Genomic DNA, 26,677 nt, shown 5'->3' with positions numbered 1-26,677 from the left:
TCTTGCATCCCAGAAATTGAGATGGGTAAATTTTTACTCCTGGAAATTAAAGAGTTCCCACTGGATTAAAAATGAAAAATTAAATCCACTCGGATGAAGTCGCGGGCATCATCTAGTTCATTATAATGAATGAATAAAAAATCATTCGGGTTCGGGAAATTTACGAAACGATACGACTGCCGCTGGCTACAGAATTAGCGAATCATATCATAGGGCTCGATTCTTTTCACGTAAACAAATTTTTACTCAAGCTGTTTAGTTTAGTTGCACAATAATTTTAGTGGAGGTGTGTGTTTGTTATAATGTTTGTCTTTTACGGTAGATTATTTTAATATTAATTAGCGAAATTAAATGATAATATATTTCAATAGGTCTTTTTATTTCGAATTTAAATAAAGTGCTATATTAATAAAGATTGGGTACCTATTATAATATATTGTGTTTCATTACGTCCTCTTTACCTGCTAACTGTTCTAACACCAAGAAGATGAAAACTACTTAACAGTCCTATCACGTTGCATCGGTGAAATTGGTGTGCCCAGAAAAGCGCAACCTAACGCTGACTTAAACACCAACACCAATGAAATCCACAGATCTTACTGTTTGACAATTGACGATAAGATTTTAAACAAGAACTTAAAAAAAGAATTTTCGATTGGCGCGAAAATATCTTGGCCAATAAGCGCGCGTCCGTCCGCTATTGGTTAGCGCGGTAACACGAGCCTGTTGATCTTGTATTTAAAATCTTAACGTGAAGCAATAGGGTCTGTATTTCATTGGTGTAGGTATATCAGGTTTTAGTTGGCTTTGCGCTTTTCTGCGCAAACGAATTTTGTCGATGCAACTTATAAAAGTGATAGTACGATAAGTGATAGAGATCTTACAAAAGAGGTAGTAGTGGTATATATAGTATAGAAATTAAAAGAAAAAACTGTTTTGAGAATAGATTTATTCCGCATGTTACTATTTCTCGTATCAACACGTCTAGAGCTTGTGGCATAAAGGAGGATGTCAGTAAGGCTTGTGTCTCTTGTCGTGTAAGCGCAGACTGGCAGTCAGCTTGTTGGCCACCGCCTCCTCGTCGGGCTTATCGCTGCTCCACAGGTCGATGAGGCCCGACTCGCCCGTCGTAACCAGTAAATCTCTCTGAAAATAGAGAAAGAAAATATGTATAACATAGTATGCCATTGCGGACATGTCTGTTAATTCTGTCTAGTAGTTAAATGCCTTCTGTCTGCTTTGTAGAGCTCGCCAAAACAACATATCGCCTGTTTGCAACTACAACCTGTTATTGCTCAAATATCAAGTTTAAGAATTAACACATTGTAGTCACAAACAGGTGATGTTATTTAAAAGAAGACGGCGGATATGATGGATGTGTCATGAAGCTCACCATCCCATGGGCATGCACCATTCTGGTAATCAAGGAACGTCCCCGATAACATCTGTTCTATCGTCTTTTTATAGTTCGATAGAAAAAATAGGAACCCTTATCATTATAGGATCAATTTGTCTGTCTGTCAAGACCAGTCAAAGGAGTCAAAACTGGGTACATCCCGTTGACCTAGAATCATGAAAGGTAGGTTACAATGTGTTATAGCGCAAGGGAAAAACCAAAAACTGAATTTGTGGTTATATCACAAAAACAATTAACAAATTGTATACAAGACCAACTAGCACATATGACTAATTTTTTCTTCTGATTTATAGTCCATACAAAATGATTCTCACACGCCATTTTAACTGTGTCAGCTGTCACGTCAAAGGTACGGTTCTTTAAAATAAGGTAGAGGCCGCACTACGGTTTTTTTTTTTCCAGCGAGCGGTTAGCCGCTATAACCGCAAAACCGCCCGAGAATCACACACTACGATTAAAAACCGCGAAATTGCTTCCGATTTTTACTACGTGTAGATAAACTTCCTCCCAAAGTTTATTTTTCTCGTTTCTATCACTATACTGACGCAAAGTAGTATCATACAAAGCTGGTCTTTTTTGTACTTCCACTATGATTTTTTGGGATAAACTTTCATATTGTGGATCGTGTGAAACAGACTCTGACTCGCTCGACGACATAGTTACAATAGCGTGACCATACAACCACTCTTCACGGCGGTCTGCCGAATACTGGCAAAAACCACCCGCGGTTAACGCGATAGTGCGTGCGCGCTAAGTAAGTTCTATGGATTACAAATTATAGCACGGTTTTTACCCGCGAGCATTTTGCAACATTCCACGGTTTTAAAATCAGTCGCGGGAAAAAACCGCAAGTGCGGCCGTTTGTATTCGTTTGCTTGACTCACAAAATCACACGTTTAAAAACCGCGGCCGTTCAGCCGTAATGCGGCCTAGCACTAAAACCTAAAATTGTACTTTGACATACTGAAAGTGGCGCGTGAGAAGTCACTTTTTCCCATTACACTGACCGATTATAATCAAAGACCTGGAGAGGTAGACTAGAGATTGACATTGGCTACTTTCTATGGCGGAAAATCAAAGAGTTCCAAGGGATTTTAAAAACCTGGACGAAACCGTGGGCTTCATCTGATTACAATCTATGAATTCTCTTAAAATTTTACTTACATGTTTGTCGTAAGCACAACATCTGACGGTTTGCTTATTTTTGGTAAAGTTAGTGGATGGTTGCAGCCGTTTTTCCGTCACTACTACTGATCTGAGAACGTCTCTGAAATTATAAGCAATACATATATTTTTTATTGCACTTGACTCAATCATGCTTACAACAAATAAGATTGGAGCGCGCTTGCCTAGAAGATGCCTACTCACTTTTGCCTTGAAGTTCAAACTAAAACGCGACTACACTTAATACTAAAATAATGGTAAAATGTACTATAATATTAATATTTAAGTATCTCAGAATTTTCTCTCATATTTTGAATCCAATCAATATATATTATAGATAGCAAAAACTATTTCAGAGACGCCATGTCTTCACTCCGACTATAATAGAGAATCGATTGACATCTCATTACTTAAAATCGGCTTAGTAGTTTAGGCGCTACGGTGGAACATACAAATACACATAGACGGTTAAAATCATAACTCTTTGGCTTCGCCATAGTCATGTAAAAATATTAGCATAAAATAATATGGTCAGTCATCTAGGGAGATAAAACTCACCCCTCCCCTCCATAGGAGCCGGCCACTATGACCGCGGAGTCACCAGCCGCCATGTAAGCGTCCACCACGTAGCAGTCATCTGCTCGACTTCTCTGGAAAATATTACTTTCTGTGATCATAAAGTAATTGATTTCTAATGATTAAAACTGAACTTAGTTTTTTTTTATTCCATTGAAATGTTTCAAAATCCTTTCTTAGTGGAGTCTATAGTCCCCGACAGGTTGAGATGGCAATCAGGGTATGAGGCGGGGTGACTACCCGCTCGCTCGCATCGTGTTAGCGCGAGGGATGTGCGGGGCGTTGATTGTCATTTCAACCTATCGCGTACTATACATACGTTATAGAGAAACTACAAGCAAAGTCGCAGGAGTCTAGACAGTAGTTTGAGATCATGAATCTATATATATTTATGGATCGAACGCTACTAATAGCTACTTGAAGCAAATAGGCTATCCCACTTCGACTGACGAGTGCGAGGTGAGACATCGTCCGACCTCTCACTCTCGCCTGGCAATCCAAGTTGGATAGCATATTAAGAGCGCTTGATACACAGTTAAAATACATTCGTGTTTGGGTCAATACTTGTTATACACGCAATATGTGGGTCTGACTTAAGGGGATAATAAGTTCCTCTTGAATAAAATAAATATTATTGTACAGAGAAGGAAAGTTATTACGTACCTTAATGCTCCTAGCAATTTTTTCTCTATCATAACTCTTTAGCCTGTCTCCACTATTGGTGTCCCACAGCTGCAAATCATTGGACTGAGTAACACAGGAGACCAGGTTATCACTCAACCAAGTTATTTTCTCTACAGAGTTTTCTATGTTAAGAGAGTATGTTAAGGCATCATCTTCGGCTGGTTCTGCTATGTTGTATATGTTGAGGAGGCCATCTTGGGAACCAGATGCTAGGATTTCTGATTTGTCTTTGTGGAATTTTACCTAGAATATTAAATAGCAATATGAGTGATTTTAAGATTTATCTGGTCCACTTGTAACAGACATCTCTGTCCACACTGGTTAAGCTGTGTTGACCCTCAGTAGGAACTGGATGGGTGGTCACAATTTATTTGCAATTAGACTAGAACACAACTTGGCGACCTCCCTGGCATAGAAACAATAAATCCATACTCCATACTAATATTATAAATGCGAAAGTGTCTGTCTGTCTGCTAGCTTTTCACGGCCCAACAGTTAAAGCAATATATATGAGGTACAGAAGTAGCTTGTGACCCAGAAATTGACACAAGCAACTTTTTATGCCAGAAAAGCAAAAAGTTCCCACAGGATTTTTATGAAAACCTTAATCCACGCAGACGAAGTCACAGGCATCATCTAGAAGTATGTTATAAAGCCTCGAAAGAAATAAGAAGTAGCACACCTGTGTAATATCTTCAGTGTGTGAATTCCAATATCCCCCCAGTGGCTCCGGGTTCCTCTGGTCCCAGAACACCATGTACGCATCATCCAGAACCATCTGACTGCCCGCGCATATGACGCGGCCTGTGCATGACACGTCCATGCATTCATATGCACGAGGGGAAGCATCTGGTTCATCTGGAAAAGTCATGTTTTTTTGTAAAAATTATTCAACTATTTTTTGGAGCACTCAAAATCAAGTCATCCTTTTTCTCATCATCTTTCAGTCCTGTCAAACCACTCTTAGTATCACCCCAAGGTTCTTGTGTTCAAGAATCTAACCTTAAAACAGGACCCTAAAAAAGAATTATAATTAAACATGGAAATTGAAAAATGAAGTTACTTGTATCACATCCATATTTTAAGTTTATGTTAGAGGTGCGTGCCCGGGATTGAACCCGCGACATTTTAACCACAAGAGTCTAGTGGTTAAATGTCTGACTAGACTATCACTGCTTGCTTGAATAAGATAACTGAATAAATTCTTATTACCTTTATATTCTTGTACACACAAGCCGCTAGTCCTAGTGTCCCACAGCTTGACACCATCATGTCCAGCGGAGTACAACAAGTGCTCTTCCTTAGGGCTGAATACTACTTCCGTGAGGGTCTTCTTGTGGCCACTGAGACGGCACACTTTGCAGAGGGAGCTCTGTTCCAGTCTGTATACTTCTATACTATTGTCTAGTAGGCTGACTGCTATGTTTTGAGACCTTAAACATAATATAGTTATGCTGAGAATAACTGGCCATATTATAAATGTAAAAGTGTGTGTGTGTGTTAGACGTTATCCTTCATTCACGTCGCAACGGAGCTATAGATTGACTTGGGTATAGTTAAAGAGCGACATAGGCTACTTTTTATCCTGGAAAATTAAAGAGTTCCCACAGGATTTTTGTAAGCTAAATCTAAGCTAAGTAAAATAATATTTTCAAAGAAGTTTGACAATCTGCAAGAGAAGACCTATGCTCAGTAGTGGGCCGGCGATGGGTTGATCATGATGATAATGAGGAATAAAAAAGCTTAAGACTGCAGTCTTGATAATAATCAAGACTGCAGTTTCCTCTTAACTAGATTATCTGGTCATTAGAGCAAGAGAGGTTAAGAGTGACAAAAACGTAAAATTTGAGGTTAGAAACCAATTTATTTCAACAAGTGTTTTACAAACTATTGTAGATAACACAACCACAAAATAAATATACTTTTACTTACTTTGAAACGCTTAACTTATTAATATAGGTTTTCTTCAGTGTGACTGCTGTTTCAGCTAACAAATTGTAATTTTTACTGAACAAAGTATTTAGTTCCTCTGGTGAAACAGTATCTTTGTCTATCTCTATATTTTCTATTATGTCAGCCATTTTGTACACTAAAATCAATATTTTTATTTACAAGAAACTAGAAAATTATAGTAAAATAACAAAATTAACCACCAACTGATACGAAAAAATTGTAAACAAAACAAAATTAACAAGACTTCACTTTGACACTTGAGTTGACAGCCTTTTTTTTTTCTTCTCTCGTCTGGCTTTACACTGATTAGCCAATGTCAAGTGTGTAGTTATTTACAAGTTAGGAAAACTATATGTATAAGTATGGACTTCGTCGGTGCTGGCGCCCGCCGACATACACGCGGCGCCCCTTTAGAGCGCTTCTCAGTCAGTTCCTCGGTCAGTTCCACCACCAATAAACATCAGCGGGACACAAAAACTGGCCACTTCTAACAAAAAAACACTCCAAAAAGTCACAACACGCGCGCCAACAAACGCCACCACAGACAAAAGTCCATTGACAGCCTATGACATTGGCAGACATCAGTGAGCGCGTTTAGAAACTTGAAGAAGTCAAATGCCACTAAATCAAGAAACAACAACTTGAAGTTTAGTGAACTTGGTGGTTCGCGAGTCACAGTCGCCGCCAAGATTTCTCTGCCAAGATCTATCTATTTAGAGCGTACGTACGTTGCCTTTGCTCAGACTTTATTAAAACGAGACAGAGTTATGTCTCTGTATTTTAGAGCTTCAGAATAATTTGCAGAGTAGCATAAATAAGCTTCTTTTTTGTTAGTTTGATGTAATAAACTTAGTAAATAAAATACATACAAGTTTCTATATTATTAACTATTTAACTAATATTTCTTTATTTACTTATTTAAATAATTCAATGTTTAACAGTACCTAACTATATAAATTTATTATCATTAATTATTTTTACATTGAAAAAGTAAGTTATTGTCAATTTAATCATGTAAAAAAATATAAATCGCTTTGTATGATGTCGGCCTATTTTACTTATAAATCTTCCTCGTGCCCCGGTACCTCGGGCCGATACGCTCGATGTCGCCGGCCGCGAGCCTCGCCACCAGCGCCCGCAGCGGTATGGGCGGCAAGCTGCTTAGATCGCAAGCTTGCGCGGAAAACGCCCAGCGGATGTAGCGCTCCATGCGGACGTGATCTAAAATTTGTAGAATACGTACGGTCGGCCTTAGAATTCAAGTAGCAATTCCGCGAAACTATTGCATCACAAAAACCTGTCCCACTTATGGCCTTTTCTATAAACACGTCACACACACCTAACGCATATGCATAACCGTGCCACGCGAGTACCTTTGATACGACTCCTCCTATCCTAAACGACTTACGGCCTTTTACTGTACATTCCTCTCTCTAGTTGTAGGTAATTATTAAAAAAAACGTTACTTTTATTGATATTTTCGGCTAAAATTCTTTATAAAAAACTGGTCAAGTGCGAGTCGGACTTGTATACGAAGGGTTCCGTACCATCGTACCTACAAGACTATAACCACAGTATAAGGAGAGTTAACCCTACCATCCTTACTCTGTGCTATAACACTGCACTTTTTAGGGTTCCGACTTCCGTCCGTCCGTCCGTCCACCTGCAGTCTGTCTCTCAGTGGGCTGTATCTCGTGAACCGTAATAGGTGAAAAATACAAACAGAGTGTAACAGCAACTGTTACACAGAGGAGATAAGACTCACAGTCCAAAGTTTTATATTAATTATTATTAATTAGGTAAGTACCATATGCGCAATAATTAGTTGTTGTTTTACATGGTAAGTATAGTTTTTTTATGTGAGGTAAGATAAACATAGATAGGATAATAAAACCATACTTATAGCGGGATCCACGATAGCAAAGGCGCGTTTCAAGCTGTCGACTGACACGCTGTTGGTGCGGCGTCCGCCCAGCGTGCCCACCACCTCGCGGATGTACTTGTCTTGAGCGAGCTGTCTCTGCCGGTACAGCTCGCGGGACAGCTCCACGCGGTCGAAACCTTCTTCATTCTGGAATTGTAGCACAAATACTCTAAATAATCTAAAGCGGGGGCTCCAGACCTTCCGTCTCATATGGGAAGGTGGCAGCTTGGTGTGGCACGAGCAAGGATAGGGGGGCATTTTCTTTAGGACGAGCGCAATGGGAGTTGCGCAAGTGGGGCATCGATAAGAGATCTCAGAGCCTCCCAATATTCACTGAGGGGAGTTTTAATAGGTTTTGGTTGGTAAAGTAGGTGTACCTCATGGAATAGCTTATCCAAGTTGACTTCGTTGGCGTTGATTTTCAACTTCAGCTGTTTTTTCACGACATCAGTTAGATTTTTGATGTCCACTTCACTCTTCAACGGAAAGGTTGCCCTTGTGACTTTTTCAAAATCTTCGATCGTGATTGTCTGCAAAGATACAAATGGTTAATAGCATTTGTATGAGTAACTATTGCAATTTTTCCAAACAAAATTAACTTTATCAAAATCAAGCTCCATTGAAACTCTGCGAACATGAACATTGCTAGTTATGAACATTAAAGGAACACCTGCTTCAGGTATGCCACTTTGTGCTTTGTCCCAAACATTTCCGTGCTGCACCACCCAGAACACTTGTGACTTGTACAATTATTTGTTATGCCTCGGTACACAGGGGTATCGGACTGATGGCTTGTATATGAAGTACTACAAGGTATTATACCAATCATACCTTACTTCTCCATCTTTGCCTCATTTGTAGAGCTGTAAAGCGTTCAAGTTTAAGCGTATACCACTGTGTGCGGTGAGGGTGTCCTCAGTAGTCGTCTATTCTGAAAATACTCATGTAGAAGCACCACAACAGATTCACTTGTGACTCATCTAACTTTTATTTCACCGCTTCACACAGGTTATGAGCCCATTATTTTGTGATTGATGGACGCTAGTATTGACCAGATATTATTACCTCTCCATCCTTGCTGTGTTTGTAGAGCTGTTCCTTGAGCGTGTACCACTGAGTGCGGTGTCCCCAGTAGATGTCTTCACTGAGATGTCCATGTAGAACCCCCCAGAACAACTTCACTTGCGGTTCGTCCAACATTTGCTCCGCCCCAGCACACAGGTTATAGGCCCATTCTGCTCGGACTGACGGTTGCTGGTATCTAGAGAAAAAAAAGTAACATCACTTTCAGTGATAGGTAGTTGGACCTAAAAACTTCCGAAAAAAAAAACTTCGTTTGAAGTACAAAAGTATGATATTACGGGATAGTTTATTGGTCGAAAATATGTATCTAGAGATCACCATAAAAAGAATTGGAATTCTTTTTATGGTGATCTCTAGATACATACAGAGCACTACTTGTACTCACACGAAAAAGGAATTAAGTATACAGTGATCAGTGATCACGAACGGTAAGACTGAACCATATCAACTTACAAATGTCACTAGATGGCGTCACAGGTATCCTCAATCGCATTAACGAAGTATTAAACTCCTGAAGACCGCGTGTCAAGGTCTATGTCCAGCAGTGAACTTCCACAGGCTGACTATATACCTAATGATCTACCTTTCCTCAAAGTAATGGGTGACATAATCCTGCATGGCAATGTCGCGCGGCTGCCGCAGCTTGCCGAGCCAGATGTCGTTGATGATGACGCTGATCTCGCGACGCGACAAGCGCAAGTTGCGCACGCGCCCCTCGTACCGCAGGTAAGGAGGAATCACTGGATCCATTCCCTGATAAAGCAGATCTTTAATTAAACCACATGATTTTTTTAGTCGCTTGTACCGCTTCGGGCATGCGTGTCACCTACACAAATAAATTTGAGCTTAGCCCATCTGAAGTCTTATAATTAATTATCTTTAGTTACGTTAAATTAAATTGAAAATTACAAAAACCATATTAAAACTCGAGACTTTGTTGAGGTACTTACAAGGCCGTCAAAATATTCCAAATGTTCACTCTCGGCGGCAGGTCCAAGTTCTTTCAAAAGAACTCTGAGCATATCCCTCGAAGACAGGCCGCTAGCCAGCTGCCACCACCTTATGAAGAAGTTTATATAAAATTGTTTGATTTTATTAATTTCTTTAATAACAATCAATTATTACTAGCTCCATCATGGTAATTTTAACCAAAACCAAACTAAATAAAAGCTTTTTCTAAACAAAGTTAAGAAACATCCCATCTTATCCCTATTCCTATAGAGGCCCCAATCTAATTTTCAGGCAGGATAATGTTGTCGCTCTATTTCGATGACTTTTTATAACTTTAATCTTCTAGGCCTTTCTGAATACTGTCCACATAATATACCTAAATATCCTGAATAGGTGAAATGTATTAATGTTTTAGAGTGATATCTCTACCTCTCTCGTCCACCGCCAATAAAGTCAGCACATAACTCCCACCGCGGCCGCGGCGTGCCCGCGCGCTCCAGTTCACTGCATTTCTCCTTACACTCTGTTAATTCCTCTTCCACGCTCTTCTTTTGAGCTATCAAAAGGTATTTTTTTTTAAATTGTGATCAATAATGTTCGAAATAGCTAAATACCTAATTATTTTAGGTGGCCAGCCTTGGGCCTCACGTCAAGGGGGGGCCTGGTCCTTGAAAATTCTCCAAATCTGGCTAAAATATAATGTGACACGTAGTAACGTCAGCCAGCTACTTTGGAGTTAGAGGCCCCCATTAGTTGTTTGAACTTTCTTAATTAGCTGAATATAGCGTACCTAGGCATGTAACACAATAGGAAATTGCAATCTGCGCTTTAAAGATCTATTTATACCTACCTTACAGTCTGCTATAGGATATCTATAGGAGGACAGCAGTCATATACAGGTTGTAACAAGAGCGCTGGCGAAAACAAAGACAGGTGATTATAACGGATAAGATATAGGTATCACAAAAAAAAACATGAAAAAATAAATTTAAAATCCTGTATTTTTTAAAAGTCCACAATATAATGCCAATAAAACATCTGACTGACGGCAGAGGTCATAGGCGGGGCATTGACCCCGAGTTGCACGCTATGCATTGCGGGTTCAAAAATACTAAATCACTAAAACTACAAGTATAAGGCTAAGTTTTTGCTAGCGTGCTGGTTACACCCTGCTGAGTACCACTTTGTTACCTAGCACTCGCTTGTGTATATTCTGATGCGCCTCGTATTCGACGGAGATCGCTTGGAGCTTCATCGAGAGAGACCTGAGCTTGGCTTCTAGAGCGTCGTGCTCGCGTCGCGGCACACTCTCCGCGAACTCCTCTTTCATACTCTTCAGCTCTGTCTGCGTTACTGACAATTGCTCTCTGAGGATTTTATAACTGATCATCACTAATGAAAGCCATAAAAAGGTATTGGACATTAGTTAGTTCTACATTAATGCTTCACTGAGCAATATAAAAATATTTTTTCATAGAAAACCTTCAATGAAATGAAATGTCAATTGAGCTTGGTAGCTCCTTAGAATAAGAAAGTTCGTAGTAGGTACCTAATATGTAGTAGGTAGGTAGATAATTAGGTACTTAATAATTCTATGGCTTGGTTTATGCTTGATAGTACCTATAGCAAGTCCCTTCGTTGGTTCTGACTTCTGATACTAAGTGGTTATCTCACCGACATCTGTCGAGCGCTATCTTCAGCACCACGGGGTCGCGGTAGGCGTCGTCCGCGGCGCAGGCGCGGGAGCTGCTGTCCAGCTCGCGCACCTTCAGCTGCAGCGCCACGTTCTCGAAGTACAGCGTGTAGCGTGCTAAGTGGTTATCTCACCGACATCTGTCGAGCGCTATCTTCAGCACCACGGGGTCGCGGTAGGCGTCGTCCGCGGCGCAGGCGCGGGAGCTGCTGTCCAGCTCGCGCACCTTCAGCTGCAGCGCCACGTTCTCGAAGTACAGCGTGTAGCGTGCTAAGTGGTTATCTCACCGACATCTGTCGAGCGCTATCTTCAGCACCACGGGGTCGCGGTAGGCGTCGTCCGCGGCGCAGGCGCGGGAGCTGCTGTCCAGCTCGCGCACCTTCAGCTGCAGCGCCACGTTCTCGAAGTACAGCGTGTACCGTGCTAAGTGGTTATCTCACCGACATCTGTCGAGCGCTATCTTCAGCACCACGGGGTCGCGGTAGGCGTCGTCCGCGGCGCAGGCGCGGGAGCTGCTGTCCAGCTCGCGCACCTTCAGCTGCAGCGCCACGTTCTCGAAGTACAGCGTGTAGCGTGCTAAGTGGTTATCTCACCGACATCTGTCGAGCGCTATCTTCAGCACCACGGGGTCGCGGTAGGCGTCGTCCGCGGCGCAGGCGCGGGAGCTGCTGTCCAGCTCGCGCACCTTCAGCTGCAGCGCCACGTTCTCGAAGTACAGCGTGTAGCGTGCTAAGTGGTTATCTCACCGACATCTGTCGAGCGCTATCTTCAGCACCACGGGGTCGCGGTAGGCGTCGTCCGCGGTGCAGGCGCGGGAGCTGCTGTCCAGCTCGCGCACCTTCAGCTGCAGCGCCACGTTCTCGAAGTACAGCGTGTACCGTGCTAAGTGGTTATCTCACCGACATCTGTCGAGCGCTATCTTCAGCACCACGGGGTCGCGGTAGGCGTCGTCCGCGGCGCAGGCGCGGGAGCTGCTGTCCAGCTCGCGCACCTTCAGCTGCAGCGCCACGCTCTCGAAGTACAGCGTGTAGCGTGCTAAGTGGTTATCTCACCGACATCTGTCGAGCGCTATCTTCAGCACCACGGGGTCGCGGTAGGCGTCGTCCGCGGCGCAGGCGCGGGAGCTGCTGTCCAGCTCACGCACCTTCAGCTGCAGCGCCACGTTCTCGAAGTACAGCGTGTAGCGTGCGTCTCTTTCCCGCATCAGCGACAGATAGTCCGAGAACTTGTCGTCCTTTAGCTATAAAGTGTACCATTAGGTAAATCTATAGATCCCATTCATTCCAAGGCATTTGTACGGCGCGTTTTTCTTACTACCTATTTAGGTACGTAGTGATTCATATGCTGATCAAAGAACCGCTCACACCGCTGTTCGTAGGTACCTATAACCTACCTGCTGCCAAAAAAGCGCATACAGACTTAACAAGGTGTTCAATACTCAGTGTCTGAACTCTGCTTCACTAGTTACATATTCGGTAAGCTGCCTGGTTGGTCTAGTGGTTAGCATGTTCACTGTCGATGACGAGGTCCTGGGTTTGGTTCCCGGGTCGGGCAAAAAATATACCTAGTTGGGTAAACAGCGGTTTTGTGTTAGGTAGGAACTAGTCCCGAGTTCAGAAGTCGGCGGTATTTCAGCCGCGTGCCTCAGAGACACAGTTTTCTGTGCACAGAGAGCACGTATTTAAGCCGTCGATCCTGTGCCTCATCGCTCCGGTCGTGTTGGATTTCCGTTCCATCGGACTATGAGATTGAGGAAATAGAGAGTGCACCTATGTTTGTGCATACTCTTATATTATAATCTCTCCCGCGCAGTTTTATGGAGATTAGCTACCGTGGCTAAAATTATTGTGAAAATACCTTGTTAAAAAACGTGTGGTGCTCATGTCGTATGAATTGGGAGGTAATTGGTTTCTAGGCAAGTGCGCACCATCTCAGGCTGCATTATCACTTGCTGGCAAGTCTGATTGCAGCCAAGCGCTAGTCCATAATTAAAAAAAAAGACTTACAAACCTGTCCCAAGTCTTTCCTCAGTCTTGATAACTCAAGCGTCAGCTTTAGGTTTTCCTCCTTCAATCTTTGATTCTCTACCGTTAGGTATTTAATTTTGTCGTCGCGCTGTTTCTTTTTAACGGATATTCCAAAAACTTTCTGAAAAAGACTTTAATAACTATACCTAACTATATTTAAAAAAACCGGCCAAGGGCGAGTCACAGACTCGCGACCAAGGGTTCCGTACTCGGGTAATTTTTCCGACATTTTGCACGATAAATCAAAAAATATTATGCATAAAAATCTGTTTTAGAATGTACAAGTAAAGCTCTTTCATATAATACCCCACTTGGAATAGTTATCTTACTTTGAAAATTGAAACACATTTTAATTTTTTTTTAATGATGTAACCACAAATTCACGGTTTTCGAATTTATTCCTTTACTTGCGCTATAAGACCTACACCTACCTGCCAAATTTCATAATTCTAGGTCAAAGGGAAGTACCCTATAGGTTTTATTGATAGATAGTTTTCCTTTTGAGGTACAGAACCCTAAATAGGCAGTCACCAAAGTAGAGAAAGTGGGCGGTAACCTTACCAAGGTTACCGCTCACTTAAAAAGTTTATGAAGATAACTGCACCTAATCGATTTCATAATAATTTACAGGTAATAGGTGAATGAAAACACCAAATAACGAAATTATAAATGCTGTATAATTATACAATCAACCTTAAAACTACATGTCAATAATTATGTTATATAATATGTACCTATCACTTGATACGGGTAGTGATATATTTTGATTATAAAGGCGAAAGTGTGTTTATTTGTTGGATTGTTCTTCAATCACGTCGTAACGGAGCAACAGATTCACTCGATTTTTAGCATGGGTATAGTTAAAGACGAGAGCGACATAGGCTACTTTTTATCCCCGAAAATCAGAGTTCTCACAGGATTTAAAAAAGTTTAAGTATTTTAAAATCCCGTGAGAATGGACGAAGTCACGGGCATCAGATAGTAATAAAGTTAAGTTACATGATTGCAAGACACGTAACTTGAACTTTGGAATTGATAAGGGCTAACCAAGCCTTGACATGAGTTTAATGAATGGCAAATACAAACAGTTTAATGAATGACTTATCAAATTAAAATTAATAATATTCATAAAGGCACTTATTTTCTTAATCACAATTTTTTCATTCTTAATAATACACTTAGCTCCACTCAGTCATTGGCATAGTTGAGATTGTTTAAGGCCCCAACACACTTGGCTGTGGCGCGGCGCAGCATATTACAAGGCTTTTATGAGTTTGTATGGAGCTAGGCACTACCAAGTCGCGTCGCGCTGCACAGAGCAAGTGCGTTTGGACCTTTACTACTAAGATTTAAACTTAAAGTAACTTAAAATCAACAAAGCTATAAAAACTTATAAAAAAAATGAATAAAGTAGGTAACATAGTAATTTAGCAACCATTGTAGGACAGAGTTTACAAAAAAATCTTAAAGTAGGATACAAAAATAATGAGCCCCTATTGCTCAAAAAATGAAATAATAACGCCTGCCATATATTCAGGGCTCTCCCACTAGGGGGCCTTCATATATCAAGTATTTTTGGTTTAGAGGGCCTTAATACAGTAGCATGCCAGTATTACCACCCTATTAATAACCCAGTTTAAACATTCAAAGGCAAAGCATCAACTTTTTTACGTATAGCAGCTATATCCTCTGCATATGTCCTGCAGCACCCCCCCACATACTTCACATTCAGTTTCAACCACTCATCAACAAATGTATGCAGGGACTTACACTTATCCTTTTCCACCCATCCAACCCCATGCTTAAATTTCTCTCCTGAATTGGGGTACGTTACAATGGGTATGGGTGGGTTAAAACCATCGTTTATACCGTCTATTAAGTTTGAGACATAGTTTGGAGATAAACAGTTAATGCCTATACCGACTAATTGATCTGTATTCTTCTGCCAAAGAGCCCTAGCAACCGATTGAAAGTTTTCACCGTGCGCAAGGCTCTTATCATCTTTGCAACTGAAAGAAATCCACGCTTTAACATCCGGGTACTCTTTCAACATCTCAGCAAGTACAAATGCTTCCGTTTTACATGGTATAGTTTCTATCGCAAGTAAATCGACGCCGGATGAAACTAATATGTCCATTCGAGGTTTGTGCCACTCGTACAGTGTTTGGTCCGCTGTTTTGTCGGCATATTGGCCGGTGTACTCCGAGCCGTCGTGAAGGTAAGCTCCGTATGGGCCTACGGAGCCCGCTATGCGAACTTTGCGGACCGGCAAACCTTGGTTCTGACATTCTTCTGAATACGTCTGTCGAGCGCGTTTGGCGAGCTCTACGGCTCGTCGAATGAGCCTGCATGCCTCTTCAGCACTTATGCCGAGGTGTTTGACGAAACCTGTGATGGACGCTTGGTAGGTGTTCGTGCTGATTACGTCTGCGCCGGCTCGTAGGAAATCCAAATGCGTCTGGTAGACGTCGTCCGGGTTGGTCAGCAGGAAGCGCGCGGTCCACAGCGGGTCGCCATCCACGTTGGTTCCCACATAACGCGATATTTGTGAAGAAAACCCGCCATCCAGCACATACACTTTGTTGTTCACTTTTTCCGGCGAGGCCATTTTATACAGGTAATAAATGTTCTCGGTTCAAAATAATTTCATAACTATTGAAATATTACACACACTTGAGAATAGTGACGCTTTGTTTACAAACTGATAAATTATTATCAATCAAAGTAGGTAATCAACATTCAGCAGCAAACACCGAAATGACAGTAAACAAACGTAAACATTATAACAATCGGAATTTGTGCTTGGAATTTGGGGAATGTGGGCATAATTTAATCCTACTCTATGAATGTGGGGAATTTGCAAAACTTTGCATAAAACTAGTGTTTCCACTCAAGATTTCTGTTTTACCCTACACGTTAATGTATGAACTTGGTATGAACTAGGAACTCACCTTAATATTTGGAATACCTACCTTGACTTGGGCGCATTGACAGTTATTATTTCAAAAAAAAATCTGCCCTTTCTCTATCTGAGTCATTTTTTATATCTACAAAAAATGCAAATTACGACGGTTCAGGGTATAAAAAAATATGAATACCATCTGAAATTAGATAGACATGGAATTATCCTTGCCAACACCAACAACGCCCTAAACTGTACCTAAAATCATTTTGCCATAAAATAGGGCGGAATCCCTAAAAGACTGGAAACACTGCATACAACTTTGCTCATCGAGGTGGCAGCCCTTTTTTTTTTTTCTTCTCGTCTGTCATGGTGGTAGCCCTAGCCCTCTGAACCAATCACTGATTTTATGTTGTCTTTGCCTCGGCCTGCCTCTGGGTACAGGTACAACATGGCGGGCCACGACACCGGCGTAGACAGAGGACTAGTAAGTACAGTGTGTTATCTATGGTAAGTACTACGGCCCCTAATGCGATATGCCACATTACCCTTGTCAGCCATCGCCTCGTCAAAGACCAAAATTCGTAGATCTAGCCTAATTCAATCTTGAGATTTTATGCATAGATTTTCAAAAATATCAGACCAGACGTAGGAAGTGATTTTCAAATACAAAGAGTACAATCAGAGTGGGTAACTTTGATATAATGGGGGTTTAATTTGTAACTTCACGGTACCAGTTCTCAGCGTTCCGAGTGGTCTGAGAGAGGATCCGTGCACAGTCCAAATACGTAGAGTTGCTAACAACTAACGAAGAATTCCTTCTGGCCCCGGGATACTTCAATGTATGTGTACTGGCGTGCTAAAAATCGCATTCATTAATCGCAATAACTACCTCGTACGTCGTAGGTTCAATACTTCATGATCAACCCAGTGCCGGTCCACTACTGAGCACGGGTCACTTCTCAAAGAGAGAAGGGTTTAGCTTCAGGCCATAACGCTAACGCATACGCTAGGCCAGCGTTACTAGCCTAATGCGGTTTGGTAGACTTTACACAACTTTGAGAACACTTTCCTACGCACATATAACTGAAAATTTAGAGATGCGTGCCTGGGATTGAAGCCTCGACTTCCGATCAGGTCCAATACTTACGTCTTGTATAATAAATTGTGAAATCCGCTCATCTCGTATCTGCAAAGCATCTTCGTATGCAATTTTAATTTTACTCAAAAGCGATGAATGAGTTATTGTACACTCGATGAGGTCTTTGAAGGCTTCTTGATAAATCTGGAATACATAATACATGGTAGTATTAATAGAAATAACTGGTCAAGTGCGAGTTGGACTCGAACACAAAGGGTTCTGTGCCATCGTACAAGAAATAACACTATTGATTTTTTTTTGTGATGTAACCACAAACTCACGGGCTTCGGGCGGGCAGGCAGGCAGACAGACGGACAGATAACAAAGTCATCTTATAAAGGTTTCTTATTTTCTCCCTACGGAGCCCTAAAAGTTAGAAGTTAGAAAAAGTGACTTTTCAACAGTTCACAATAAATAGTTTTGTAATATTATAATGTTCAAGGTTAAATACATATTTTTTTCTAATATAAAATATAAATAAAAAATTATTTGCACCAACTTTCATTAAGAAGAAAAAACAGAATGTTGTTAAATTAACTAGGTAACTACTTACTTTCTAATAATTTTTTACCTACCTCTAGTACTTCATCAAAATACATCTGTTTAATTTCAAATATTTCAGAATTAGTACGTTTAACTAATTTTAATTTTGATTCTATTTTAGATTGAATTGTTTTAATATATTTAGGAGATACACTTTGCATTTTCTCGGAGCTTCGCAAGTTCGGCACGATTTAGTTATATTATTATCTTTAGGTGGTAAAGTTATCTGCCTGAAGGATTTGTTTCTGTAGTGATTATCAGTAAACATTAACAAAACACGCCTGATATCTTACTTATGGAATCAACTCCGAAATATAGGTAATTAGGTACATTATAACTTATAACATTTATACATACATAACTACAAGCATGATGTTGGCTTGAGGGTATACTTTAAAAATTTATTTCTATAATTTTAAGTTTTAATGTAGTACATTTTAATCTTTTTTAATGTAGTTAGTACATAAAAACATATATTATTATAAAGAGGAACGTCGTATCATATCGTCGTCGTTAATTCGCATTCGTATCAAAAAGCAAACAAAGAAGTTAAAAATAATTGTAACCAATTTGAATTCTGAGGTGAGCTTTAGCTGGCTTTTTTGAATTTAGTATCAAGAAAAGTTTTAAGGAAAAACCGGAAATACTTATGTCTAGGGCATAGATAATAAAAATAGTAATATGTCCATGGGTTATAAACTAAAGAGTAATGTACGTACGCACTAATCGAACTGAAAAGGAACGCTAGCTTGCCAACCAAGAATCCAATTTGAATCCAATATTGTGCCAACTTTAGCCAATGCTTGGCCAATATTTGACAATTGGCTTTGGAATGCTCTAGACTGTCTATGGTGTTGTAATGTTTAAAATTATTTTGCACAGTCTGTGTAGAAGACAGAAGTGGATGTGACGTCACTGACAATCATGAATTACGGAAATTAGAAATGGCTGCGATGGGTAGTGGACGGGGGACGATGGATTCCCAAAATCAAGTGCAAAGTGATACTGTAGATCGTTTAAAATTACTTTATCCTAATGTGAACGAAGATGAAACACCACTGCCGCGATCATGGAGTACAAAGGACAAATTCAGCTACATCGGGCTATCGCAAAATAATCTTCGAGTGCACTACAAAGGTAAGTTTCAAGGTTTGTTTATGGGTTAGTTATTAGCAAAACTCTCTAATGATCCTCTCCAAAGTGGCTGAAATGCATCCACGTTTGTCTAAGGTAGATGATAAGGTTCGTAGACAGTCTGACGTGTCAGCATTTCGTAGTAAAGCAACGCTCGAAACTGCTCACGTCGAGTCAAACAAAGAAATCAGCTGATCGTATATTTTGTTACTGTACGCGAACATAAATGACGACTTTGTTTATTCGTCTCGAAAACTGTTTGAAATCACCTTACGCGTTATCTTTTCCGTGTTATCTCGATTATTGTGACGATATAATTGAATAAAACAGTTCGATATTTACCAAGGTCTCTCCTCTACTAGAATGGCAGACAAAAAGCTATGATAGGAAATTATAGATAAATAACAAGCGGATAATTGGCAAACAGTTCAACTACATCCCTTACATAATATCTCTTAGGTAGGTGAAATAAAAAAACTTTGTTTTAACTTTACTGCTACTAAATGTGGCAACAAGAAAACAATAGAAATGAAAAAAAAAATTTTTTTTACAGACGACCTAAATTATATTATAATATGTGTTAGGAGTCCTAATGAAACCACACTTTATTCAATTACAGAGTAATTGCTGTCGTAATATATTCGGGTTATTGAAAATCCGGATAATTGAATGTATCAAGAAAATCGATTTTTATACATATACATAATATTAACACATACCTAATGTTAGGTCTTAATTTAAATCTACAAATACAAATCGGACTTATCAACAAAAATCAATGTTAATTAAAAGAATAAAGATACACTTTTATATGTACACAATATGTATCTACTTCCATACATATTTTTTAAATTATTAGTCACTTGGCAATCCAGATAATTGCGAATCTGTTTGTCTGGGTTCTGGATAATTGAGTCCTTACTGTATCTCTTCTGTGTTAAAATGGTTTGTTTTTGAAAAATCTTTTCCATAATACAGAATTAGTTATATATATAATTTTATAACAGTTATTAAAGCACTAGATGATGCCCATGACTTTGCCTGTGGGAATTGTTTGATTATCTGGAACAAAAAGCAGCCTATATCCTTCTCTGGGATGTAAGCTAACTCTGCACCAATTTTTTTCAAAATTGGTGTAATGGATGGGCCGTGAAAATGTAGCAGACAGACAAACATATAGACTGACAGAGATACTGTGGATTTATATTATACATATTGATTGATAACTTTAATGTTATGTCACAAGTACATTTACTATCTTTTAAAAGCAAAATTATTCCTACCTATTGTTAGGGACCTTTTTCAAATTATAACTTTTTGAGATGCTGAAATGACATAGCAAAATAATTGTTTTTGCAATAACTTTGTGGGTTATTCTTGCATAGTTACTGAATCACTCTTGTTATCAATATCTCATTATGAATAATGAATTTGTAGATTCATGTTTATAAACAGTGAGTAAAACTTGATAAAACTAGTTTACTGGGCAGTCGCTTACTGATTTCTGATTCATAGTTCTTTTACAACTTAATAGTTTAAAGTATTTTAAAAATCGGGTGGGAACTCTTTGATTTTCCACAGTAAAAAGTAGCCTGTGTCCATCCCTGGGAAGCAAGCTTTTTTGTACCACAATGATGTGGATTCATGATCATCATTGTTAATTGATAGACGTTTGCTGCTGGACATAGGTCTCTTGTAAGGACTTCCGCACGCCAAGTTCTTGCACCGATTGAATCCAGCAGCTCGCTGCAACTTGTTTGATGTCCACCTAGTGGGGGTGTTCCAAGGTTACGCTTTATGGTGCAAGGTCGCTGTTCCAATACCTTGGGACCCCACAACATCTATCGATTTTTCGAATTATGTGCTCTGCCCATTGCTACTTCAGCTTTGCAATGCAATATGTTGGTTACACTAGTTTTCATATGAACTCTTCATTCAGAAAAAACTGAGAAGTGTCTGATTTTCTAGCACAAAAAGATGTCCATCTCCGGGGATCCCTCTGTGCCTTTTGACAAAATAGATTTAACAGATGGTATGTGAAAAGCTAGCAGACAGTAACACTTTTGCATTTATAGTAAAGTGTATACTAACTACAATAGAATCCCACTAATCCAGCACTATGAACATGTTTTAGTTTGTCATACCATCACCATTACTACATTTCAAGACACCTAACAATAATCATTCAAAATCTTATTGTACAACCAATTGTTGAACCAATGAATATATAATATTATACATTCAAACACTGACACCCACACACATAGCTGCTAATCTCATAGTAATTACTTGTAATTATGACTACTTTCTGTATTTTGTGGACAGAAATTCTCTAACATCAATTTCCTATACTGCCACACTGTCTTCAGATTGGGTGTTATTTGCTAAACGAAATCATTATCAGACATACTTTTGATCGTGTTTGTATATACTTTTGGTACAAAAAGTGTTAACAAAGTCTTAAGAGTTCCATACCATAACAGTGGTACATAAAAGGAACCTTTAGAGTGTAACGAGTGTAACTAAGTTTATCTGTTCTTCCTACTAATGCCATGAATGAAAGATGTTTATTATTATCACTGCAAAAGGGTCCGTAATGGGTAGAGTGGAAATTTTAAAGTTGGGGGGGGGGGGGGGCGCAAAAAAGGAGTATCACATGAAACACATATGAAAGCGCTGCAATTTATATTCTTAACTGATTTTTTATGCCTATAATATAGTACATATAGTCAATAATTATTCCTTGTATATATGTATAGACTATATACAGATTAGTTTAGCGACTTTTCGCAGGTGGAATTCCCTTAGATTAGTCCCAGGCTCGAGATCGATGCTGGGCGTCCCGCCGGGTCGTGCCCTTAGCGCGTCGTTAGCTTCGTCCACGGAGTGCATTCACCCAAGTCTAGACCCGACTGCTGCTACTGCGTGTCAGCACTCCGCACCCTTTGTTGTCTGACCTGGCGTTATTGGAGGGATATCATTATGCACAACCTTAAACGATATCTGTCACCAGTACTGCGCGCAAACTTTCTACAAGCTTTTATGGCGATAAGGGAGCGATACGGTTTCTAAGATTTTGAAAAGATCGTATCTAAAAGCTCGTGCGCCAGTGTTGAAGGTGTTTCCACGTACAACCCACCTGTTGCTGCTTATCATTGGAAGTGGTCAGCTATAGTTAGCATGCGCGCTGCGCGTGCGACGTATAATATATCAGTCGTTACTCAGTTGTTTAGTATCATCGATGCTTTGTAGTTAATATCGGTGTAGGTACTAACGTGATTCAGCAGTTCCGCATCTGAACGCATAGTTGGCGACCATGTCACGGATCCATATTATGTCATCACTGGCAACAGCGCTGTCACAGTTCACGACGGTTAGGGAACTTGTAATAAAACATCGTCGAGGTGTCGACGACTGGTAGGCGTCGAATTGTGGTGGAATGTTTGTACATAGCCCTATTTTTCTATGGTTTCACGACACCATAGTCTAATATTTGACATTAGCCGATGCCCGCGACTTCGCCCGCGTGGATTTAGGTTTTCCGAAATCCCGTGGGAACTCTTTGATTTTCCGGGATAAAAAGTAGCCTATGTGCTAATCCAGGATATTATCTATCTCCATTCCAAATTTCAGCCAAATCCGTCTAGTGGTTTTTGCGTGAAGGAGTAACAAACATACACACACACACACCCACACACACACACACACACACACACACCCACACACATACAAACTTTCGCCTTTATAATATTAGTGTGATAGTGTGATATCGCCGATTCAGGATCAAACCGAAATTTTCCTCACTCTAGTTCACTCTGGCACTGAAAAGATGTTATCTCAATACAAGATTTTTCTATGGTATGATCAACCCACAACTGAGTACGGGTCTCCTCTCAGAATGAGAAGGGCTTAGGCCATAGTTTGCCACGCTGGCCCAATGCGGATGGCAGACTGCACACACCTTTGAGAATATGGAGAACTCTCAGGCATGCAGGTTTCCTCACGATGTTTTTCCTTCACCGTTAAAGCAATTGATATTTAATTGCTTAAAATGCACATAACTGAAAAGTTAGTGGTGCGTGCCCGGGATCGAACCCCCGACCTCCGATTACGAGGCGGACGTTCTAACCACTAGGCTATCACAGCTGTTTTCTATTCTTAAACAAAATTATTTGAAATGTTTCTCTTTGCGGATTATTCTGAACATGAAGTTTAAATCGTCGATATATCGCCGGGGGATATTTTCGCCATTACCTATAATTTCAAAGCTTTCCAACTATATCGCTTTCTCTATGTAATATCGGTAGATACCAGAGAGTAGAGACAGCAATAAAGTATTTCTCGTTAAAACATGTACATGCAGAGTTAAATTAAATAATTATTCTCTACACAAAATAGTTATGTAGAACAAAGTTGTAATCAACGTTTGACATTGTCGAATACAAGTTTGTTAATTTTATAACTTTTTGGGCTTTGAAGATTTTGGCCTACCTAGTAGACCGCCATTTTTCTTTTGAAAATGGCGGACATGTAGGCAAGTCTGGCTCCATACTAAAATATTCAAACCCCCCTTTAAAATCCATAGGTCAAGTTGCATAATCGGCGGTTACTAGTTAATGCCGTTTTAGACCCAAGGAACCCAGTGTAACATTGGGGCATGCCACAGGGCCGCGAATCATTGGCAGTCTTTCCTATTATAATAATTCGATACAGCCCGATGTTGTTTTTTTAACCGACTTCCAAAAAAGGGCAATTCGGGGCGTAATTTTTTAAATATTTTTTTATTCAGATAAAAGTTAGCCCTTGACTACGATCTCACCTGGTGGTAAATGAGTGATGATGCAGTCTAAGATGGAAGCGGGTTAACCTGGAAGAGGTATGGCAGTTTTATCTCTGCATAATATAGACTGCCGTATGTTGCTTCGGTCGCAAAATTGTAGCATGTTGCATTGTCGCATGTTGTGCGACACTGCAGCATGTCACACCCCGGCGTTAAACAGTATGTTACCGTTTAACTTGAGCACCGAAAAAAGCCAAGTAGGTATCGTACGCGACAGGTTGAGATGACAATCGGGGTATGAGGTGGGGGGACGCCCCGCACGTGACCCGCGTCGAGTTAGTGCGGGGCGTTCACACCCCAGTTGCCATCTCATCCTGTCGCGCACTATAGGGTACAAGAAGACAGTATCTATTTATAAGTTAAGTTTAAAAGTATTTAGATCTAAAGTAGGTAGGTATTTGTTCTAAATATTTTTTCTCTCCATATTGAGCTTTTGTTAAGATCTTAAACTATGATAAGTACCTACATAGTTTATTTTGCAATCGGTACATATACCTACGCGTAATCGTTTCCGATTTCCTAGAAAGCATTTCAATTTACTTTTCTTATTAATCGCTTTATGATCTAACCTTACGTAAGGCAGCGGCTTTTTATTTGCTCTATGTCATTATATTATGAAATAATTTTTTAATGATTAATATGTTCTGAATTAATTTCTATGGACGCCATAACTTTTCATGTTATCATACCGTGTTTGCGATTTCGGCGTGGATTTGGTTTTTAGGGTTCCATACCCGAAGGGTGCCAACAGGACCCTATTACTAACCCGTCGATTTCCGCCCGTCGGTCCGTCTGTCTGTCAGTGGGCTGTATCTCATGAACTGAAATAGGTCGAAAGTTGTCACAGAGTGTATTTCTATTGCCGCTAGAAAAAAAAATACAAATTGCAGCCATGTAAATTAAAAAAATTTAAAAGCATAATCTTGTTAGACGGTATGGAACCCTTCATTCGCACTTGACCGATTATTATTTAGCTTATTAAGAACTGGATGATGCCCGCGACTTTGTCTGCGTGGGTTTAGTTTAGTTTTTTAAATCCCTTGGGAACTCTTTGCTTTTCCGGGATGAAATTTGCCTATGCCAATTTCCGGGAGGCAAGCTACCTCTATACCAATTTTCGTATTAATCAGTAAAACGGATCGATCTTTAAGAATCCCGTGGGAACTCTTTGATTTTCCGGGATAAAATCGTGTAAATGTGTCCGTCCCCGGCTGTAAGCTAATTCTGAACCTTTCATCGAAATCGGTTAAACTGTTGGGCCGTGAAAAGCTAGCAGACAGACAGGCATACTTTTGCATTTATAATATTAGTATGGATAAAAATGCGTCCCGCATGCAACTATAGCAATAAAGCAACTGGTAGCGAAGGGCATTGACTGACGACCGGACTCCGGAGGGCCGGAGGACTCATAAAGGGCATTATTCACTTCCACGTGCTACGCCGCTTCATTGTGTGGAGTGCTTCATTTGTGGGGTTCTGTACCCGAAGGGTGCCAACGGGACCCTGTTATTGTCTATCTATCTGACTATCTGTTTGCGGGCTGTGTTGTATCTCATGAACCGTAATAGGTAGAGAGTTGTGCATGTATTTCTATTTTCTATTGCCGCTATAACAACAAATAATAAAAAATCTGGATGGCGAATTTGAAAATGGCTGCCATGGAAATTAAGTGTTAGATATCCTGTACGATGGTACGGAGCGCTCGGTGCGCGAGTCTGACTCGCACTTTGCCGGTTTTTTTTTCTCTGTAAAGTCATCGTAATCATTCCTGCGGCACTATAATCTACAACCCTTTGTGGGCCTTGGTCTCTTCAACAAGTTTTCCCATTTATCAAGGTCCATTTAGGCCTTCTCCAATTAGAGTGTTTTTCTATTCAGATGTTCCCCGCATTTCATCCAATTATCTCTGTAACTACACACGTCAATAGACACTTCAAACAATTGAATTAAAAAAAACCGGCCAAGTGCGAGTCAGACTCGCGCACCGAGGGTATTTTTTCCGACATTTTGCACGATAAATCAAATACTATTATGCACAAAAATAAATAAATATCTATTTTAGAATGTACATAATATGAAAGCCCTTTCATATTATGTACCCCACTTAGTTTAGTTATCTTACTTTGAAAATTGAAAATACTAATTATTATTATTATTATTATTTGTTCATGAACATTTTTTTTTGTGATGTTACCACAAATTCTCGGTTTTCGGATTTGTTCCTTTACTTGTGCTATATAATTGTGCTATTGCCTACCTACCTGCCCAAATTCATAATTCTAGGTCAATGGGAAGGACCCTATAGGTTTTCTTGACGGATACGACAGACGGAAAGGCGGACAGACAACAAAGACGCGATCCTATAGGGGTTCCGTTTTTCCTTTTGAGGTAAGGAACAATAAAAACAATCTTAATCCCAAAAATATAAAAGAAGTTTTGAATAAAGCAAAGCCGTTTTATAAATAGTAAAAAAGTTGATAGTGGAATTGTTAACCTTCCTTTTTTGACGTCAACCGGGCGGTTCACAGACTGAATAGATCGATGGCGCCTCAAGTATTTAATTTGCAAGCTCTCTTTATTCGCTTTGCAAACATATAAATTGCTCTACAGTCTAGTCTACGCTAGGGCTTGATAATCGGACTATT

The 26,677-nt window shown here is 40.1% G+C and overlaps 4 protein-coding genes across 6 annotated transcripts in view; 1 reads left to right on the top strand and 3 right to left on the bottom strand.

Annotated features, from left to right (window-relative positions):
• Positions 1 to 932: 932 nt before the first annotated feature.
• On the bottom strand, positions 933 to 6,044 carry LOC123875997 (WD repeat-containing protein 89). The gene is made up of 7 exons (XM_045922134.1): positions 5,774 to 6,044; positions 5,054 to 5,274; positions 4,524 to 4,699; positions 3,821 to 4,084; positions 3,140 to 3,231; positions 2,582 to 2,684; positions 933 to 1,146 (listed from the first exon to the last, which is right to left on the bottom strand). The coding sequence occupies exons 1-7, from the start codon at positions 5,920 to 5,922 to the stop codon at positions 1,012 to 1,014; spliced, it is 1,140 nt and encodes a 379-aa protein (XP_045778090.1). The 5' UTR covers positions 5,923 to 6,044; the 3' UTR covers positions 933 to 1,011.
• A 750-nt stretch (positions 6,045 to 6,794) lies between these two features.
• LOC123875614 (translin-associated factor X-interacting protein 1-like) lies at positions 6,795 to 18,219 on the bottom strand. The gene is made up of 12 exons (XM_045921539.1): positions 18,091 to 18,219; positions 17,525 to 17,659; positions 13,456 to 13,593; positions 12,498 to 12,685; positions 10,944 to 11,119; positions 10,182 to 10,308; positions 9,752 to 9,860; positions 9,385 to 9,554; positions 8,784 to 8,979; positions 8,096 to 8,248; positions 7,694 to 7,865; positions 6,795 to 7,015 (listed from the first exon to the last, which is right to left on the bottom strand). Exons 1-12 carry the CDS (start codon positions 18,217 to 18,219, stop codon positions 6,849 to 6,851), a joined length of 1,860 nt encoding a protein of 619 aa, XP_045777495.1. The 3' UTR covers positions 6,795 to 6,848.
• LOC123875615 (homocysteine S-methyltransferase 2-like) lies at positions 14,128 to 16,360 on the bottom strand. The gene has a single exon (XM_045921540.1). The coding sequence runs from the start codon at positions 16,078 to 16,080 to the stop codon at positions 15,109 to 15,111; it is 972 nt and encodes a 323-aa protein (XP_045777496.1). The 5' UTR covers positions 16,081 to 16,360; the 3' UTR covers positions 14,128 to 15,108.
• Positions 18,220 to 18,956: 737 nt separating the features above from the next.
• LOC123875981 (ran-binding protein 10) overlaps positions 18,957 to 26,677 on the top strand; it is a 49,606-nt gene continuing 41,885 nt past the window's right edge. For all 3 annotated transcript variants that reach the window (XM_045922121.1, XM_045922122.1, XM_045922120.1), the window contains exon 1: positions 18,957 to 19,195. In XM_045922121.1, the coding sequence (XP_045778077.1) occupies positions 19,003 to 19,195 (193 nt within the window). In that variant the 5' untranslated portion in view covers positions 18,957 to 19,002. The remainder of the gene's footprint in view (positions 19,196 to 26,677) is intronic.

This window comes from Maniola jurtina, chromosome 20 (assembly GCF_905333055.1).
Source record: "Maniola jurtina chromosome 20, ilManJurt1.1, whole genome shotgun sequence".
Lineage (NCBI taxonomy): Eukaryota > Metazoa > Arthropoda > Insecta > Lepidoptera > Nymphalidae > Maniola > Maniola jurtina.
This window is presented reverse-complemented; position numbering and strand designations above follow the sequence as displayed.